The 21,683-nt window shown below is 40.5% G+C and overlaps 1 protein-coding gene across 4 annotated transcripts in view; it reads right to left on the reverse strand.

Annotated features, from left to right (window-relative positions):
* ctcf (CCCTC-binding factor (zinc finger protein)) overlaps positions 1 to 21,683 on the reverse strand; it is a 49,392-nt gene that overhangs the window by 17,058 nt on the left and 10,651 nt on the right. For all 4 annotated transcript variants that reach the window (XM_078544189.1, XM_078544191.1, XM_078544188.1 and 1 more), the window contains exons 4-7: positions 15,205 to 15,338; positions 8,459 to 8,579; positions 5,711 to 5,860; positions 4,338 to 4,498 (exon numbers count right to left, since the gene is read on the reverse strand). In XM_078544189.1, coding sequence (XP_078400315.1) covers positions 4,338 to 4,498; positions 5,711 to 5,860; positions 8,459 to 8,579; positions 15,205 to 15,338 — 566 coding nt within the window. The remainder of the gene's footprint in view (positions 1 to 4,337; positions 4,499 to 5,710; positions 5,861 to 8,458; positions 8,580 to 15,204; positions 15,339 to 21,683) is intronic.

Below are 21,683 nucleotides of genomic sequence, written 5' to 3' on the forward strand. Positions count from 1 at the left end.
AAAACATCGTCAAACAAAATTTGACACCGAGCCACGAGGTTTTCGGGCAGGTGACCAAAAGCTTGATTACAAAGGGAAGCTCCAAAGGGCATCTTAAAGGACGGGAGAGTGTGGTAGAGAGGCAGAGGTTTGCGGAGCGAGATTAGAATCCAGGCAGCTGAAGACACAGCCACCAATAGGGAAGCTATTAGAAATGGCAACATGAAGAGGCCAAAATTAGAGCTGTTCAGTGATTTAGAAGGGTTATAGAGCTGGAGGGGGTTACAGTGGTGGGGAGGAATGAGGACCTTATTCATGGATAGGCACGTATCTACAAATGTATCCAAAATGATAATAACACAGTTATTTTCAAAATTTGAGGACCACCTTGAAGCACGATACTCATCACCTACAAGGTTGTGAGTAGGCAAGGGGGAAAATAGAAAGGTGACCTAGGAAGATTTACATTGAGAAAGCAGACACCCAAGATCAAAGGTAATGTCTGTGTGATGGAGTGAGGCTCATCTACTGGTCATTATCTCCATTATAGAAAATTATTCATAGTTTGCAAGGCTCCGACTTGGCAGTTTACGTTCAAGAGAATAGTGCTTAAGTATAACAACAAAAATAAAGAATTTTAATTTTTAAATATTAAAAAAAATTGCATTTAAGTGTTATCAGGTGACTTGGACTCTTATTGCAAAGTTATAATAATATTGCAGTTTATAGGTTCCCGATTTTTTGAACGCTCCGTACAGCTAGTGATAATTAAGAACAATATAGTTTTACAAAACTAAGGTTGAAGCACTCCTGAGTGATACATAACTTTTTTTTGCACATCTGCTAACTCTCTCAAACGATAACCAGATTATACTCTCCAACAGGTCCATTTATTAAAAAAAACTTTTCCCTTTTTCATAAGTAGAGCAAGCAGTGAAATCCCATTTCTGGGCTCTGCCAATTAGCTGGTTCATTCATGTAGACATCCTTGTATTTTGCAAAATTAAAATTAAGTTAATGAAAACAGCAAAGTTTGATGACAATGCAGGATGAGTGAGGAGAGCGTAAAATACTGAAATGAGAAGTTGCGAATGGTGCTAAACATTGTGCAACCATCAGTAAACATCTCCACTTCTGACCTTATGATGGAAGATCATTGATGAAGCAGCTGAAGATGTTTGGGATGAGTATACTACCCTGAAGAACTGCTGCAGTGATGTCCTGGAGCGGAGATGACTGACCTCTAACAACCATACCCATCTTCCTTTGTGCTAGGTATGACTCCAACCAACGGAGTTTTCCCCCCTGATTCCCATTGACTCCAGTTTTGCTAGGGCTCCTTGATACCACACTTGGTCAAATGCTGCCTTGGTGTCAAGGGCAGTCACTCTCCCCTCACCTCGGGAGTTCAGCTCTTTTGTCCATGTTTGCAGCAAAGTTGTAATGAGGTCAGGAGCTGAGTAGCCCTGGTGAAACCCAAACTAGGTGTCAGTGAGCAGGTTATTGCTAAGCAAGGGCCACTAGATAGTATTGTTTATGACCCTTTCCATTACTTTACTGATGACCAAGAGCAGACTGATGGGGCGGTAAATGGCCGGGTTGGATTTGTCCTGCTTTGTGTACAGGACAAACCTGGGAAATTTTCCACATAGCTGGGTCGATGTCACTGTTGTAGCCATACTGGAACAACTTGGCTAGGGGTGCAGCAAGTTCTGGAGCACAAGTCTTCAGTACAATTGCCCGGATATTGTCAGGGTCCAGAGCCATTGCACTATTCAGTGCCTTCAGTCATTTCTTGATATCACGTGGAGCGAATCGAATTGGCTGAAAACATCTGTGATGCTGGGGACCTCTGGAAGAGGCAGAGATGGATCAACCACTCAGCATGTCTGGCTGAAGATTGTAGCAAGTGCTGCAGCCTTACCTTTTGCACTGATGTGCTGGGCTCCCCCATCTTTGAGGATGGAGACATTTGTCGAGCCTCCTCCTCCTGTGAGTTGTTTAATTGTTCATCACCATTCATGACTGGATGTGGCAGGACTGCAGAGCTTGGATCTGATCCATTGGCTATACCATTGGTATCACTTAGCTCTGTCTATCACTTGCCGCTTATGCTGTTTGGCACGCAAGTAGTCCTGTGTTATAGTTACACCTCATTTTTAGGTATGCCCCGTGCTGCTCCTGGCATGCCCTCCTGCAATCTTCATTGAACCAGGGTTGATCCCCAGGCTTGGTGGTAATGGTAGAGTGGGGGATATGCCAGGCCACGAGGTCACAGATTGTGTTCGAGTACAATTCTGCTGCTGCTAATGGCCCACAGCATATGACTCCATGAGGATCACTATGTCAGGCTTGCTCGACTAGTCTGTGAAACATCTCTCCAGATTTTGGGATTAGCCCCCAGGTGTTAGTGAGGACGACTTTCCAGGGTTGACAGGGCTGAGTTTGCCATTGTCATTTCCGGTGCCTAGGTCGATACCAGGTGGTCCGTCCGGTTTCATTCCTTTTTTGAGACTTTGTAGCGGTTTGATACACCTGAGCGGCTTGCTAGGCCATAGGCCATTTCAGAAGGCATTTAAGAGTCACCTGTAGATCAGACCAGGCAAGGACAGCAGATTTTCTTCCCCAAAGGACATTTGTGAACCAGATGGGTTTTTACAACAATTGACAATGGCTACAAGGTCATCGTTAGACTTTTAATTCCAGACTTTTATTGAATTCAAATTCCACCATCTGATGCGGTGGGATTCGAACCCAGGGCCCCAGAGCATTACTTTGGGTTTCTGGATTAGTCCAGCAACAATAGCATTACGCCATCACTTCCCCCTGTAATCCTGTAATTTGGTCAAAGTTAAGCTGGATGTCAATTTTGGAGTAGGGCTTGAGCCATGTATAACACATGAACACTGCTGAGTTTGTGCCTCATTTGCAGTATCTTTTCTAATCCAATCTGTAGATGGAGCTCATCTTCTGTGCAGAACAAGAAACCAAGGCCTCTGTCCCTGAAGGCATCCATATTGAAGAGGATTGTGACCAAAACATACTTCCAACAGATTATTACTATGAGCCCTCCTACAGAGGATGAAGCAAGCTTTGAACTTTACACATGCAGAGCCTGTGTCTTCTCTTGTCTCGAGACAAAACTGATCCCAAAAATGGGATTCATAAACTGAGGTAAACTTCACTGAGCCAATGCTAAAGTGCTATAAACTTCAGTACAGTTAAATACTGTTGATGATTTGCAAGAAAATCTTGTAAAAATTTAAGCTAAAGAATTTAGTTTCTCAGTGTCGCAAAGATGCAGTTCTGAACAGTCAGTTTCGTTCTAGCTGAGCAGCAAAAACAAAATTGCTGATGTGGGAGACAAAATTCCTACCAGCAACAAAAAGGTACACTTAAACCTCTGGACATTGCAAAGCAGTTCACAAAAAAGTGCTTTTTTGAAGTTGAGTCTCAGCTGCAATATGTACAGCATAAATGCTGTAATGTATGAAAGAATAATTCAGGAGACAGTCTAGAATAAGACAGGTACCAATTCTGGATATATATTCTAACCAGTATGGGAGATGGTCATCTAGTTATGACAGTTACACAATGTACAAAGCTCTTAAGAGTACAATCCAGAGGAATGTTAATCCTATTTGAACAGTAAACAAGGAGGAAAAAATAAACATGCTAATTGTCCTTCAATCTTCTACAGCCAAACAGTAATAAATGCAGTAAGGACAGATAAAAAACAAATGCAGGAGGATCAAAATATACCTTAAAAGTAAGTCATTGTTTTGCTAAGATTTTCCAATGCTAGTTTGTACCTATTGCATAGAGATCTATGCATTAGTGCATAATATTCTAAAATGCTATTCATTTCAATCTAATAATGCATTTTTATGGTTGTGTCAGGTAGGATTTAAGACCAGATTCTTCTAGCTCTGAAGAATTTGACTCCTGCAAACAACTGCATTTTATCCTTTCCGTTAAATGGCTGCCAAGGGAAAAATAATAACGGTTGGCTAATATGTTTTTGCAGAGCACATTACAAGTATTCCAAATTACATATTTGACTTCCAAATTTAGTGATCAATCCATTCTGATTGTAGAGGTATGTAACAATTTTGGTTTATATTCTTCAAATTGTAAATCCTTAATTCATAGAACACTAATACGTTAAAAGTATATTTTAATCTTACTTGCAGATATAGCTATGTATCAAAATGACCCAATAGTAGCCCATCAGATTAGGATTTACTGAACTTTCAGTAAAAGCTATATATATTGCAATCCCCAAAAATGTAGGATTTACTGATTACACTCCGCTACCAATCACAGTAAAATTGATGAGGTTTGTCTGACTGTAATACCTGTTTACATGCATAATCACAAAGCTCGCATTTGAAACGTTTCTCATTCTTGTGAGATTTCTGGTGCTGTATGAGGGCATATCGCTCATGGAAGACTGCATCACAGTAACGGCACTTCTTGCCTGACTCAAGATAGGAATGCTGTTTTCTCAGATGAACACCTGTGAAGAGAAGGAAATTATAGAGATTGAAATCATATTTTACAGCACAGTAAAACGCAACAGGCAACTGAATGACACAATGATATCTTTGACTTTGACTTCTGGATTGCCCCCAAGTGAAGAATTTAATGCATTTTATTTACAAGCCACAAGGGACACAAGTGATGCTTCACATTATAGATACATACACCCTAGGATCTACTGTGCATATATGCACAAGTCTGCCACAACAAAAAAATCAAAGAACATTGGTATAAGAAATGAAGCATTACCATAATGAAATGGAGAATTACGTTTGAAGATGGGGTAGGCTACATTGCTGGATAATGTTCAGTTGGTTTCCATGCATTTAATGTGGAAAAAATCTTGACTGAAGCCAACAAAGAGTGGAACAAATTGAAAAGTGTGCTCTCCATTGACCATAGGCAGACTTCTTCTCAAATGAAGATAAATGTTACAATGGAAATTCCATTTCTATTCACATCAACAAATGGATCAAAGAATAGTCCATCAAAATTGAGACCAGAGAATCAGAGAAAGTTATGTTGATTCAAAATATGGATATTTCCATGCAGTTAAGCAACACTAATCTGTAAGCTTCATTTTACAGCACAATACAAGAACAAGCACATTTCAGTTGCAATTTGCTAATTTGTGTTCAAGGTATGAACTTACATCTATTTTGGTGTCTCACATCACTTTTTAAAAAAAAAAACACTTGTATTACCCATTCAGTTCCAACTTACTAAACCAATTTTCACAAACTTCTTTCTCTACCCACTCCATACAATTTTTACACCTTGTTGGAGGAAAGAAATGAGAAACAAACGAAAGCGAATGGGATGCCTGCACCCTCTAACTTCTAGCTGGGAAAGCAACATGCCCCATGACACATACTTGAACCTGTGATATTGTAGGTAGGAATCAATAGCACTCGATTAATTTTTGAAAATCTGCAAGAATTAATTAAGGCTCAGATGGGGCGGAGTATTAATTTTGTGGTTGATTTTTGTGGTCCTGGTTACTGTTTCCTTGGGACCTATTTTCAATACTCAAATTGTGGCCCAATTGTGTTAATACTTGTCACAAATTACACAGACAACCGCAAGAGAGACAGTCTTGGTCTGCTAACATATTAACAGTTCTGGAGCAGTAATTTCTCCAATTTGTATATGTTTATATTTGAAGTTTTGAAAGTCTTAACACACTTACCTAAATCACTTTTTCTAGCAATAACAGTGTCGCAATGTGGACAGTGGAATTTTGCCACGTTCTCTGTATGTTTCTGTAAAATATGCATCTTCATTGTTCCACTTTGAGTGAAGCGAGCATGGCAGATGTAGCATTCGTATGGCTTCTCGCCTATTTCACAAATTCACATTTTAGAACATTCTGATCACTGAACTACTTTGGCTCCACTTATTGATCAGTACAACTTAAAAATCAAAGGCAACATAAATTACAATTCTAAAGCATTTAGGAATCCTATCCCTGCACAATATTTTCTTCATTATTACACCAGCATTATTCAGAAATAAAAATAGTAACACCACAGAAGATAAACAAAAACAGTACTCCAAAATCCAATGTAAGCAACACCTTTCAGCAAGTGTTGATGAGCTACAAATATAGGAACTGGTTTCTGTAAATATGGGCATTGAACTTCCACTGTAGCTTCCTAGGTAAATAGATCACCCAAGGTGGTATTAAACCAGACAGATCTGAAATATTCAACCATGGTTTCCCTTTTCTAAATACACCAATAAGGAGACACTGGGCTGTCCCAGTGTTTAAAAATGGCGTATTTTTATTTGAGTGGCAAAACCAATAAAGAACTAAACCATGAAAAAGCAAAATAATCTTCTAAACTTAAATGTTGTTGTTGCTGGTATAAAGATGCAGTCCAGTCCCTGAAGTGATAATGAGCCACAGAAGGCCTCAAGCACTGGCAGATATCCTGTGCTCATTCTCCAGGGCTAGCCAGGTGTGGAAAAGACCACAGAAGAGAGCAATCAGTCAGAGCAAGCATCATCACGGGCAGCACCCAACCTAGGCATTGGCTACCCCAATCCCTGATGTATGATTGCTTCAGGTACATCATTGAGGGAAGCAGCAAGAGTCCTATGAATGAAGAATGCCAGCTGGGAATCCCATTTGGAAACGCTAATTTAAACATGTAGATATCAGGCATGAACAGAATCTGCCTCAGCTGTGACAGCCCTGGACAATACCACTCATTGTCTAATTCAACTGTTTCAATGAATGAGTATGCAAAAATTTACTCATTTACTACTTTAAGTTAATGCTTCTCTATCCTAAAGATATGGCCTGCTGGTTTTCAGAACCAGGTATATTCAAGCTACTTCTTCAAAAGCAGTGTGTTGCCACATCAAGACAAATCTGCCAGAATTTTGCTGAAAACTGGTCTTCCTGACTGGTGGTTTATCAATGAGCTTCCTTCACTGCTGCTGATGGTGGTCTTTCAGGCTGATGAATATCACTATTTCACCCATGCATGTTGGCCAAATGTTAAGGCAGTCCTGTGCATGTGACAAATATGAGGCATCCACAGCTCATCCAGTACAGATTTTACTCATCATGCTCTACAACACTTTGGATGTGGTATATCTCAGGAAATGGTAACTGTAACATATGGAGGTTTATAATATTATGTTTTAGGACTATGTCTTATGAGTTATTGGATTACATCTTGGAACTGTCGCTTTAAATTTAGGGTAAAGGAAGGGGGCCATGTGACCTGTTCTGCAGTCTGCCTAACAGTAAGCATGGGTGGTTTAATCGTTAGAGATCAAATGAAGGCTCCAATTGTTTTACTGAGGTGGTGGTGCATGATATTTACACTTAGGGACTATGACTGCAGCCTGAGTATACCACTGGACTCAGTCTCAGTCCCAGAAAAGCGTTACAGGTATCTAGTTGTAAACAGTAGTGCTGCAAACTATTAACTTCTAAGCTGAAAGGAAGTTGGGATCAAGGATAGCTAATTAGCATTTCTACTTAGATACAAAGCTAATGTGCTTCCCATTGCCATGGGGAAGAATGTAGAGGGAGTCATTTTTGAGATTAGATTGCAGGCTTTCCTATAAACCCATGAATATCATAGACAGACAGCAGTTTGGTCTTGTGTGGTCTGCAGCCATCTGGGAGCTAGTGAGCCAGAGATAGAAGCATCCAGCCCTGCATCTTAACCAGAGGAAATGCTGACTCTATCGTTTACCATGCAGAATGTGGGTGGGAGCTCGTGCTCAGATAGAAGACCAAGTTTCTGAGGATTTAATGGCGGCTGGAAGATTCACCTAGCTTGGAGCTAGAGGAAGGGGTCTACAATCTTCACAGGACAAGGCAGTTCTGGGATTAGAAGTTACCTGGCTGGAAAGTAAAAAAGGAAGCTGAATAATTTTAGGACTAGTTCCTGGTGGATGAAGCACCCACTTAAGAAACAACGTAACATACAACCATAGCAGGAGATTTTCAGTCGTGCTAAAAGTTAAATGGGGGATCTCTTTTCTGTAGTTTAAAATACAAGTTGTCTATGAAAGGAAAAGTGTTTAGTGAATCAATAGTGTTTTTAAATCATTTATTAGAGTTTGAAATCTTGATGTGTCATTCTTTCAACTATTAACTTTTAAAGAGAAATTTGAACTTCCAGTTATCTATCAGTCTTTATGAAGATCATAACATAACTATCAAGAAAAATGTAAAAAATACAAATCTATAAGGGCTGAACACAATATGTTATGAGATTACGTTACAATATAACAGCACATAATCCAACCATATGCTTTAAATTATCTCTGAAGGGCACAATCGATATCTGCTAGCAAAGCAAACTATTTGTTACAAAACACACATTTGCCACCGTACAGATGCAATAATAACAAGTTCAAAAGTAGGTACTGGATGCAATTGCAAGTAAGGGTAAACTGAGGATTACTGTACCAGAGTGGGTCCTCATGTGCCTTTTCAGCTTGTAGGTGTCCCTGCTAGCATAGCTACACAGGCTACATTGGAACGGGCGTTCTCCAGTGTGAGAGCGAATGTGGCGCTTTAACTTACTAACCTATAAAAACAAACGAACAATTAGTCAGCCTTAATGCGTGAGAATTTACAACTATTTACATCCCTGGTGAAAACACCAAGTTTCACAACTATGTATCGGAACTTTGTCCCAAATGCTGCCCAGCACTTAATTATTTAACTCCTTTTCCACAACATCTTGTATTCATATAGTATTTATTATACTTGGTAAAATGCCCCTAGCCAATTCACAGGACTCTTATAAAACAAATTTGACACCGTGTCACTTAAGGAAATATTAGGGAGATGACTAAAGCTTGGTCAAAGCAGTAAGAGAGGAAGGGAATGAGAAAGGTTTAAGGAGGGAACTGCAGAGTTTAGGGTCTTGACAACTGAAGTTATAGCCACCAATATTGGAGCAATTAAAATCAGGAATGCTCAAAAGGGCCAGAATTGAAGGAGCGCAAATATCTGAGTGGGATGTCAGGGTCAAACATAGTAAAGGTTGCAAACAGTCTGGTTCAGCCTCACTCAGACAGTTGTCAGGGAAAACAACGGAGTTGGTAGCTATGGAACAACAATTAGATGGTGAGCAAAAAAGACAATGGCTTCAGATTTCCCAATATTTAGTTGGAGGAAATTTCTGCTCGGAGAAGCAGTCTGACAACTTAAAAGACAATGAAAGGGTTGAGAAAAGTAGAGTTGGGAGTCGATGAAATATATGTGCAACCTGACTGATTTTGATGATTTTGCTGAGAGGCAGTGTAGATGAGAAGTAGGAGTTCTACCAATTATTACTAATCTATTGACTGAGTGGCAAAGCACTAAAACATGACATTAACAAACTCTTTTTAAAATACATTATTTTTAAAATGGTCCAATATAGATAATTAACAAAAATTAAGCTCAATGTTGACTTGAGTAGTGACAAGTGGCCTCCCTAAGCATTTAAACTAGCTTTCAGAACATTTACTCAAATCCAAGATGACTTTTTTCTAAACATATGACCCTAATATAAATAGGGTTCATTCCCTGCTACTTCTATTAAGTGGTCAATATATTCACCTCATTTTTAAGTATTCATTAAGTATTGCACATGTCAAGGAACATTAGATTGGGAAATTCCTTTGCAATCTACCTCATTCTTTGATGTAGCCTCCACACCAACAAATACTTTTATCCAAATGGTGGGTAAAACCACAGAATAATGCCCAGCTATCATGCAGTCTAACTCAATCCACATTAACCTGCACTAGTTATTTTAATAACAAACAAGGAGTTGATAGAACAAAGCAAGTATACAAAAAAGTTTATTAATGAAATACTAATCATAAATATACTGCAGATGCTGGAAATCGAAATAAGAACGCAGCAGGTCTAGCAGCATCTGTGGAAAGAGAAAGAGTTAATGGTTCAACTCGATGACCAATCAGAACTGGGAAAAGTTCAAGATGTAATAAGTAAAGGTTTTAAGTCAATAAGCAGGGGGACAGGGAAGAAAGAATAGATGAAACAGAGGCTGAGAAACTGGGAGAATGGAATAAAGTCCTTACAGGAACTAGGGATGGGAAGAAGCATAGTCAAAGTAGCTGTGGGAGTCAGTGTGCTTATAGTTAATACTGGTTGATAGCCTATCCCCAAAACTGGAGAATGAGAAGTCAAAGAAGGGAAGAAAAGAAAAGCAATAGGCCTCCGGTCAAGGAAGAAGCAGAAAGCTTTCCGGCCATTTTGGTGGGGGATGGAGTTGCAGAGGGATTGAATGCCCTTGGCAAAAAGGAAACTGTTAGGACCAGGAAACTGCTAAGGTGACAGAGAGCATCATAGATGTAGGTGGGAAAGAGACTGGACAAACAGAGAAAAAAAAAGGTCAAGATAGGAACAAATCAATTCAGTGGAGCAGGAATAGGCTGAAACGATACGTCTATCAGGGCACTCCCGTTTGTGGATATTGGGAAGGTGCTGTTTGTTCCAGCTTGGAGGACTTGGAGGTTGAAGGCTAGGAAGAAAAGATCTTCAGAGATGAGGTCAGAGTCCTGGAAACAATGGCTCGACTTTCAGTGGCAGGGTCAAGGTATGGTGGGGCAGGGAGGGAATGTGCGAGTTGGCATTTGGCCTTTGCTAGATCAAGATTGATGTGCCAAATAAGAACAGTATCACCCTGATGGTGCTTGATGACAATGTTAGGGTTGGACCCATGAGAACAAATGCCACTACTTCAGAGGAAGACAGGTTAGAGGAGCTAAGAAAAGCAGAGAAACTGAAATGGCGACATCTTGCTGACTGTTCTCAATGAAAAGATCTAGAGATGGTAAGAGGCCAGAGAGCGGGGTCCAGCTCAAAGGAGAATAATGGAGATGGGTAAACAGGTCCACTGTGCAAGAAGGAAGACTCCTGGCCAAAGAACTGGGCACTGAGGCGAAGGTGATGGTAAAAGAATCCAATTTTATACTGAGCTCAAAATTCACTGAAGTGCAGGTGTAAGGGAATGACGCTGAGGCCTCTGAGGGTCAGAGAGGGGAAGGTCAGAGAGTATTGCGAACACACAGCAAAGGATGACAATGGGAGGAGGAGTGGGGTCAGAAGAAGTGAAGGAGAAGGAGGATCCAGAGGAGTGTTGACAACCATGTGCATGAAGTTGCTTAGATGGGCAGTCACCTTTAGTTCTACTTAGTGCTTTAGGTTTTTCTATAAACTAAATTACACTTTCAAAAAATGAAATTTGTAGTGGTGGACCCTGCAGATGGTTGGTTCCCTGAGCAAAGTCGTTTGGAAGACTGCCTCATCGCCAGAACTTTCAAACAAGCACCAAGACGTAGCTTGGCCAGTGGTGAGAAAGGCTGTCCCGTTAGATTGTTCCTACATGTCCAAAGTCTTACTCCATCCACAAGTTGCCCTCAAGGCGGCTGTGGTGGGGAAGAAACCGTTATCCACCTCCTTGTGAAATGTGCCTTTGTAAAAAAGGTCTGGAGAGAGATGAAGTGGTTTTTGTTGAGGTTCACCCCAAGCAGCTCTGTGACATAGGACTCCATGCTCTATAGGCTGTTCCCAAAGACACACACCGAGACAAACATCAACTGCAGGTGCAGGATCGTCACCTCAGTGAAAGTCGCTCTTTGGTCTGTCCTAAGCTTGCTGGTCTTCTAGTGCAAAGTGTTGTCCTCGACCGAGTGTTGCAGACTGGCACATTCCAAGGTCCAGGACTTACATGCTGAGGAATGCACTAAAGCTTGGGGCAGCCGCTGCAGAGGCACAATGGGGAAAGATTGCTGTCGAAGACCTTTCAGCCATAATGCATCGAGGGGCTGGGAATTGTATCGACACTCCCTCGGGCTGTATGACTCACACTGAATGTATGCAGTGAATATTACATGTATCAGAATTATATTGAAGCGCTTCAAAAGTTTAACATGATCTATGTAGACAACTTGAATATCATTTTACTTTCTGTAACAACCATTTTGAAATGTTTTGTAATGTTCTTTCAGATATTTTATGAATAAAGTATATCTTTGCAAAAAAAGTAGCACACTAATTAGCTTCAGCTTATCATATAGGTATGCGTCAGGGAGGCTAGGAGATTCTAACAGCATAAGTATCAAACTGGATCCCATTCTGACAGAAACAGTGTGAGAGTGTTTGTTTTATACACCAAAGACAGAACAATCCGAACAGGAGGCGGCGTGCTACAAACAGGGCAAGCAATAGCAAGGTCAGGGTCATGTGTGCAAACAGAATGTCTGTGTTGTTCTTCACTACTCTCGCCTCTTCAACTCCTTCCCCACCTTAAAACACAACTCTTTAATCAAGCTATTGGTTAACCCTTCTAATATGCCCTACTTTGACACGTCTTTTTAAAAAATATTTTGCCGCTGTGAAGAACCTTGCATGTTTTTCTGGAACAAAGATCAATGCAAGCTTCAAGAATTGTATCTAATATTTCTGCTGGACATCTGACAGCTTTCTGCCGTGAACACAGACTTCAATACATTCAGACAACTTGTACTTAGCACCTTTAATGCAGTACAATGTGCTAAGAAACGCCACAGGGGCATTATCAAACACCATTTGCCCTTCTCAAGAACAGTGAGGAATGGGTAATAAATATTGGCCTAGCCAGCGATGCCACATCCCACAAATGAAAAACATGTGACACCAAATCACATAAGGAGGCATTAGGTAGATGACTAAACGTTTAGTCAAAGAGACAAGTTTTAAGGAGCATCCTAAAAGAGGAAATAGGTAAAAAGGCAGGGAGGGAATTTCAGGGCATTGGCAGTTGATGGCACAGCCACCAATGGTGGAGTGATTAAGGGGATGCCCACGAGGCCAGAATTGGTGGAGTGCAGATATCTGAGGGTTGTAGGAGTTTATGGAGACAGGGAAAGGCAAGGACTTGGAGGGATTTGAAAACAAGAAAGAGAATTTTAAAACATACACTACTCAACCTTAAGTCAACACAGGACAGCAAGTGCAGGGGTGATGGATAAACTGGAATTGGTGCGAGTTAGGATGTGGGGTGCAGTTTTGGATGACCTCAAGTTTATGGAGGGTGGAAGCTGGCCAGGGGCATCTTAGAATAGTCAAATCTAGAGGTAACAAAGGCATAGATGAGGGATTCAGATGAGCAGTGGCTGGGGCAGAGTCAGGCAATGCTATGGAGGTGGAAGTAGTTGGGACTTGCTGATGACGCACACATGTGGTTGGAAGTTCATCTCAGGATCAAATGTGACACGAAGATTGCAAACAGTCTGGTTCAGCTTCAGACAGTTGCCAGGGAGAGGGATGGAGTCTGCGGCTAGGAAACAGTTTGTGCTAGGAACTGAAGACAATGGCTTTAGTCTTCTCAATATTTAGTTGGAGAAAACTTCTGTTAATTCAGTGCTAGATGTCAGATAAGGTGTATTGACAGTGGAACAGTGGCATAATTGAGAGAGATTGCGTAGAGGTTGAGGTGGATGGCATCAACACAGGTGTAAAACCTGGTGCTGCACTTTCTGATGATATCCCCAGAGACAGCATGTATATGGAAAAAAGGAGGGGACTAAGGACAGGTGATAAAGGTACTCCAGAAGTAACTGTCCAGAAAAAGGAAGAGATAACATCCAGGTGATTTTCTGGCTATGACTGGATAGATATGAATAGAACCAGGAGAACATCATCCTACCTAGCTGGGCGACAGTGGGGAGGGGCTGGAGGAGGATGGTGTGGTCAATCATGTCAAAGATTGCAGACAGATTAAAAAAGACAAGGTGATCAGTCACAAAAAAAATTATTTTGTAACTTCACAAAGAGCCATTTTGAGGTCATGCCAGGTATTCAAATATCGGATTCCAGGGAAGGTGGAGGTCAAGGATGGTTTTTTTGGAGGGATGATGACTGCAGATTTGAAGCAGAGGGATATGGTACCTGAGGAGAACAAACTGTTGACATCAAATAACATGGGGAACAGGAAGGGAAGTTGTATGGTCAGCGGCTTAGTAGGAACAGAGTTGAGGCATATTAGCTAAACACGCATTTTCTTTGAAGACTTTCCATTTTCTGAGAAGTTAGCGCTTGTGGTAGGGCAGAAGGTGTGTCGGGACTGCTGGAGGTGTTCAGTGCTAAGGAAATCCTTGTTTAAGTGCAAAAGTTGGGGTTAAACCTTGACACGGACCTGTATTTTCTCCCTCCTTACGACTGACAAATCCAAAGTGTTTTGCTTGCATTATAAGTTTTTCAATAAATATCAAGCCTGTTGCATTTGCAGTTATTTTTCCCTCATTTCTTGACCTTTCTTTTGCATGAATCTCTGAAGTGTTTTACATCCTACACTATTTTTACTTCCTTCTGTCCCTTTAAATTTCTGATTTTTCTCAATCATTTGTCTGTTATACCTTCCTTACTGACCAACACAGGCAATTAGGGTCAGGGTCCAAACAATTTTAATTTAAAATTTTCATGCGGATGTTTAAGTTTCTCCTCAACTCTAGCAACCTCATATCTCTACCTCAATGCAATAACCTCATCCCCATTTGCTTGACTCCCACCTCATGCATCATTCCCACCTTCTCTTTGATCACACCGCTGGTCAGGGTTTCAGCCATACTCTGGAAACTCCTTCCTACATTGTCCCTCTCTTCCAGCAACATCCCAGTAAAATCAGCGAATGGAATATCTGATAAGATCTATAATGAGCTGTAATCAGCTCTGCCGCATCATTGCCCAGGTGGTAGAATTTACTCCATATTGCCATGGCCTAGATCAACTGAGTCATTTTCTGACAGTGCTCAGACTTCTTAGATAAATTGTTGATCAGAATTCCATAGTTTATGGAGGGTGCAATGCAGAAAGCATTGCAATAATAGTCTAGAGGTAAATGGACTGAGGTATGGATGAAGGTTAGCAATGTTAGAGGCAGAAGTAGGTGGTTCTGGTTAGGAGAGGATATGTGGCTATCAGCTCAAACAAGCATGCAAAAGACTTGCCCAACAGTACAATTACATGCCCCTGCACGAATGTTTCCAAAACAAAAAGAATCCAGTCGGAATTTCTAGCTGACATTAAATGTCAGATTTTAATTTCACATTCCTATGAATTTACCTCTAATAAATTGAACCTCATGCTGGTGTTTGCTACCACTTCCTAAAATTAATATAAATGCTATCATTCTTTAACATTTCACTTCTTACCTCCACACTAGCATAGTCACACATAGAGCACTTGAATGGCTTCTCATGGGTGTGTTTGTAACGACGATGCCTCACCAACTCCCCACTGGTCACAAATGCCATGTCACAATCAGGACACTTGTGTGGTTTAGTACCTACAAAGTTTAGAAAGATGGTATTAACTCTCATTTCACATTTGTGTAAATTTGGTGTTGAGTGGCACAGTCTAGTTTTATGTTATATTAGATTCCAGTTTTAGAAACATTCAAACTATTAATCACGCATGATTTAAATGAAATGACAGTTTCAAAACAATCACCATTTTTCATGTCAGAAAATTCCCCCCCCACCACCAACCAAACTCATTTAAAATGACCCACGATTTGAAAAATGAACCTTGTTTATGAACTTCAAATTCACACTTGCGGTTGCACTTATAGTGTAATGGAACTTACTGATTCCAATTTGGAACATTTTTAACCGTTTTTTTTCCAAAATAAAGAGCAATAATTAAACTATGAAGGAAGAGTCAATCAATACCTGCAAAAATAAGGAGGTTGCAAGACTTTTACGATTTTGTTCACTTTGAAAAAAAGGATGTGTTCTGTTGAGTGAGGTTCAAATCCTTTTTTCCTTTACCCCAGATGGATAGCAGCACAAGAAACTCCAGGCACTAATCCCAGGGAGAACCTCACATGCTTGTCGACACCTGCTTTCTGTTCTCAACCCCACCCTTGCTCTCTCCAGAAAATTACCCATGACCCCCAGATCACCTTCAGGTATTTTCCAGAGTTCTTAAGGTAGTGTGACAAAGGCAGATTGTCTGCAAACCACCAGACCTGACCAGTTAGGGATTTGAGCAAGGATGCAGCACTCTCCTTTTAATTCATACTTGAGCATTTATAACCATGCTCTCTCTTCCCCTGACATGCAAAAAAGAACTAGACAGAAGAAAGAACTGAACAGGCTGGTTTTATGTCTCAGTGCCACGAAAGGAAATATCACATTCAATTCTTAAGCACTCAAAAATACACAAGTTACCAACACCTGGGAGGGTGAAAGAAATTTTATTTCCACTGTAGCAGCAGGAAGACCCAAGCGATTTTCAGGCGTGGGTCTCTCCAGGGAACCATGGACAGCAAATGGACACACTGCTGTAGCCTGGCCTTCTCTTTGACAAGAAAAATGTCAGTCAGCTGTAATGTGCACCTAGGGTGCAGTTAATGCCTGTGTGGGGTGGGCAAATGTGGGACTGAATGCCTGGTCAATCAACAGGCCAGCAGCAGTCCTGAATATGTGTGTGGCGCCTGGATGGGCACTCCTCTACTGTGCCTTGCTGCATGAGGCAACACTATTCCACTGCTTTATACCCAACAGATCATGCTCAGGCCTGCTTCTATAAAAAAGTTCATTTATATGAATAGGTTGTTAGCTTAACTTATAAATCCTTAACAAGGAAACTGGCTAGATGCAATGGGCACTGACAACCCACTCTAATTGGATGTGAATATCCCGCTGGATGTCAACCTAGCATTCAGAGATCAGAACTCTAATCTCTGCTCATGGGGTTGTCTAGAGTGGTGCTCAAATCCATAACCTTCTGACTCGGATGCAGAAAGTCAAGGTCAACAACCCTGTGCTTCCTGGCCCCACAAGAATCTCTTAAAAAACTTATCCATTCAGAGAGGACTCTAACTTCCTCAACACCTGGAGAAAATGGAATCAGCATGCAACATACATGCTCTGCCATTCCTCCATAAAAATTGCAAGCAAGAGGTATAGATTTTCCTCAGTCAGTCACCCATTATTCAAATGAGAGTCAGCTGGCAGTTGAAAATCTCCTCGGTTCTTCTACATTTACGATAATTTGAGAGCTATGGATATCGGTATGTTGAATATCCATTGGGCTGAAAATCCGCTGCTGTAATCACTGAATTGTATTGATAGTGTTTCACTTTCATCTCCTTTGTTAGGCCATTGTTGATCCAAATTTATAACTTTCAACCATCAGTAAACTAGAACCTGCTAATTGCTAGTGAAAGAAGAGGGTATCCAATAATCAGAAAAGAATTTAATAATATTTCCACCACCCTTACACTAACCAATATAAAAACCCTGAAGTTGGAATTCCATTCAGGGATTCTACTAAAAATGTCCTGTACAATTGCACCCAGGACACCAGGTTCTGTAGCGAACATAATTTGATTACTTTTCCCATATGCTAGAATTATTTCATACTATGCAAATAATTACAATCTTTAGATGAAACAAAAACGGCAAGAAAGAAAATTCTGGAATGAAATCTGGGTTGCAGGTTTTGTTAGTGAGAATTTTAAGAGGATGGGAATCCTGAAAAAACTCTTTGGACAAAATATGTTTGAATTTTATTTCTCAGTTGTCAATTTTTGTATCTCAAACCCAAGATCATTCTCATGAATGAGTCACAATTTGAGGCAAGCTTCAAATTTGTCTAGTCTTGAGATCTAGGTAAGCTTTTCCTAATGGTTTCAGGTAAATGAACAACAAAATGCCATTTGGTAATTAGTTTACGTATTGGATGAACATGACGTCGATGTTCAAAGTGATATAATATCTCACCAGATCCTGATTGAAGTTTAAATTAGACATCAGCTATGGCTCAGTGGTTGGCCTTGTGCAGGAAGGCTCAAGCCAAATGCCAGAAATAGAGCAGTATCTCAGCTGGCACTCCAGTTCAGCAAAGGAAGTGATCTACTGCCAGAGGTTGCTGTTTTTCCAGAGCTGGGTAACAGTTATTCTTCAACTAGCTTCACAAACAGTTTAAGTGGTCAATTATTTCATTGCTATTTGTGGGACCCTCTTGCCTCTAAATTGGTTACCTTGCCTGTCAACCAGGTAATGGGCTATTTTAGACCTCAATATGTAATTAGACAGGATTAATTAATGACCTTATACTAAAGGATTCTCTAAATAAGGGTGATCATAACATGTTAGAATTTCACCTTCAGTTTTTGGGTGAGAAATTTGGGCCTGAAACTAATGTCTTAAACTTAAATAAAGGCAATTACAAGGGTATGAAGACAGAGATGGCTAAAGCGAAATGGGAAAATAGGTTAAGAAGTAATTTGGTAGAAGCAGTGGGAGACATGTAGGGAGATATTTCATAACTCCCAACAAAAATGTATTCCATTGAAGAAGAAAGACTCTACGAGAAGGATGCATCATCCATGACTAAGGAAGTTACAGTGGCATAAAATTGAAAAAAGGCGTACAATACTGCAAGGATCAGTGGTAGGCCAGAAGATTGGGAAAATCTTAGAAACCAGAAAAGGAGGATGACTAAACAATAATTGGAATTTGAGAGAAAACTAGCAATAAATATAAAAAGACAATAAAAGCTTCTACAAGTATATAAAAAAAGGAAAAGAGTAGCTAAAGTCCATTAAAGGGTGAGGCTGGGGAATTAATAATAGGAAACAAAGAAAAGGCAGAGACCTTGAACAAGTATTTTGTATCTGTCCTCACAGTGAAAGGCACAAAAAGCATCTCAAGAATAGTAGGAAAGCAGAGGACAAAAGGGAGGAAGAAACTTTGAACAATCACGATCACAAGAGAAAAAGCACTCGGAAAACTAATGGGACTAAAGGCTGATAAGTCCTCTGGACCTTATAGTTTGCATAGGGTCTTAAAAAGTCATAAAAACAAAAAGCTAAAAGCCATACATACATACAATGCAGCACAGGAGGAGGTCGTTTGGCTCATCAAGTACATGACAGCTCTCTGGTTTCAGTCAGTGCCATCCCTCTGCTCTACTCCTGTAGCCCTAAAAGTTTATTTGGCTCAAGTAAACATCCAATTTCCTTTGAGATCATTGATTGTTTGGCTGCAGAGATAGTGGATGCATTAGTTGTAATTTTCCAAAATTCCTCTGATTCTGGAAGGTCCCAGCAGATTGGAAAACTACAAATGTAACACCACCAAGGAAGGGAGACAGAAAGCAGGAAACTATGGGCCAGTTAGTCTATCATGTGTCATTGGGAAAATGCTAGAATCTGAGAGAGTACAAAGGAGATTCACAAGAATGGTTCCCAGGACGAAGAACTGTAGCTATGAGGATAGATTGGAGAGGTTGGGACTGTTTTCTTGGAGAAAAGGCGGTTGAGAGACTTGATAGGGGTATTCTAGATCCCGAGGGGTATGGATAGGGTAAATTGTGAAAAACTGTTCCCACTTGAGAGAACATCAAGAACTAGAGGGTACAGATTCAAAATAATTGGCAAAAGGAGTAAATGTGATGTGAGGAAAATTTTTTTCACCCAGAGGGTGGTTGGAGTCTGGAACAAACTTCCTGAGAGGGTGGTGGAGGCAGGTTCGATCGAGGTATTCAAACGGGAATTGGATTGCTACCTAATGTGCATGTTTACAGGGATAAGACAGGGGAGTGGGACCAGGTGGAATGCTCTTTCAGAGAGCCAGTGCAGACTTGATGGGCCAAATAGCCTCCTTCTGCACTGTAAAGATACTGTGATACTGATGTAGAAGCAGGGCATTTAGAAAAGCATAATACAATCAGACAGAGTCAACATGGTTTTGTGAAAGGGAAATGTTTGACAAGTTTAGAGGTCTTTCAGCATGTAAAAAGCAGGATGGATTAACGGGAACCAGTAGATGTAATGTATTTGGATTTCAAAAGGCACTTGATAAGATGTCACATAAGAGGTTACTGCACAAGATATTGAGATTGATATATTAGCATGAATAAAGGATTAGCTAACTAATAGGAAACACAGTTGGGATAAATGAGTCATCTGCAGATTGGCAAACAGCAACCAGTGCGGTGCCACAGGGGTCAGTGCTGGGATTTTAATTGTAAGATTTGGATGAGATTGTATTGTAGCCACATTTGCTGACAATACTAAGACAGGTAGGAAAGCAAGTTGCGAGGGTGCAGCACAGAGGTTAAGTGAGTTAGCAAAAATTGGCAAATAGAGTATAATGTGGGAAAATGTGAAGAAGAGAAAAGCAGATTATTATTTAAAAGGAAAGAGACTGTAGCATGCTACAGTACAGAAGGAGCTGGGTGTCCTTGTACCTGAATCAAAAAGTTAGTATTCAGGTACATCAGGAAATTAAGGCAGGAAATACATATTGGCCTTTATTGCAAGGGAGATAGGGTATGAAAGAAGGGAAATCTTGCTACAATCGTACAGGCCATTGGTTAGACCGCATCTAGAGTATTACGTACAATTTTGGTTTCCTTACTTGAGGGATATACTTGCATTGGAAACAGTTCAGAGACAGTTCACTAGACTGATTACTGGGGTGAAGAGGTTGTCATATGAGGAAAGGTTGAGCAGTTTGGGCCTTTAGTCATTGGAGTTTAGAAGAATGAGAGATGATCTTATTTTAACATATCAGATTCTGAGAGGCTTGACAGGGTAGATGCTGAGAGGATGTCTCCCCCATGGGAGAACCTAGAACTAAGGGGCACAGTTTAAAAATAAGGCACCTCCCATTTAAGACAGAGATGAGGAGGAATCTCTTTTCTTATAGGGTCCTTAGTCTTTGGAATTCTCTTACCCAGAAAGCAGTGGAGGTGGGGTCATTAAATATATTCAAGGTTGAGTTAGATTTTAGATTGACAACAGAACAAGGGTTATGGGGGACAGGGAGGAAATTGGAGTTATGGCCACAATCAGCTCAGCTGATGGAGCAGGCTCAATGGCCTACACCTGCTCTTATTCTTATGATCACAATCCAAAAGTGACTGTGAAGTATGTTGAGATGATTCTAGGTCATGGAAAGGCACCATAGAAATGCACAAACAACAGAATGAAGAAGTGAACAATTGAAAAGTGATATAATCTACGTTAAAATTTAAAATGCTGACAGTTTTTTGACAACTTCCAATAGTCACAATTTGATGAGTGCTTTACTGTCAACATTCATTATGAGTATTCCTCATGTCTGTCATCAATTAATTGTTACAATAGGCCTCCATCCAGTAGGTGGCATTGTCAGCTTAGGTTTTTACATCACAAACTCCTCTGTCTTGCTGCAGCAAAAGACCTCCATGCAAGTTCCTAATTTTTACAACCATTTTTAGAAATTATGTTTTATTTTGAATTATCACAAAGTAGATTGAAGCTCTTTATTTACACATCACCACAGTGAAGCTAATTTTCATTCTCTCTGCCAGGCAGATACACAGAGGTGGCAAAACTTATTTCCCTCCTTTTCCACCACACGATTTGGCTACCACTACAATTTTGAGACACCTTTTATACTAGATATATTGAGCCCAGAAAATTGGGGCCCTATGATGTACATAGCACCCAGGTGCAAATCTGGGGCTTCCCTTGGGCGCACAAACCTGGCATATATGTATTTAAAATGGCTGCTTCAAAAATGGAATTAGCAAGTGTTTTTAGAAGTGATTTTTGTAGAGCTGGGAGAATCATGGGCACACCTTCTAGCTTGACAGAAGTAGCTCTGCTCATTGGGTCTTTCACTGTCACCCA

The sequence above is a fragment of the Cetorhinus maximus genome, chromosome 6 (genome assembly GCF_964194155.1).
Source record: "Cetorhinus maximus chromosome 6, sCetMax3.hap1.1, whole genome shotgun sequence".
Classification (NCBI taxonomy): domain Eukaryota; kingdom Metazoa; phylum Chordata; class Chondrichthyes; order Lamniformes; family Cetorhinidae; genus Cetorhinus; species Cetorhinus maximus.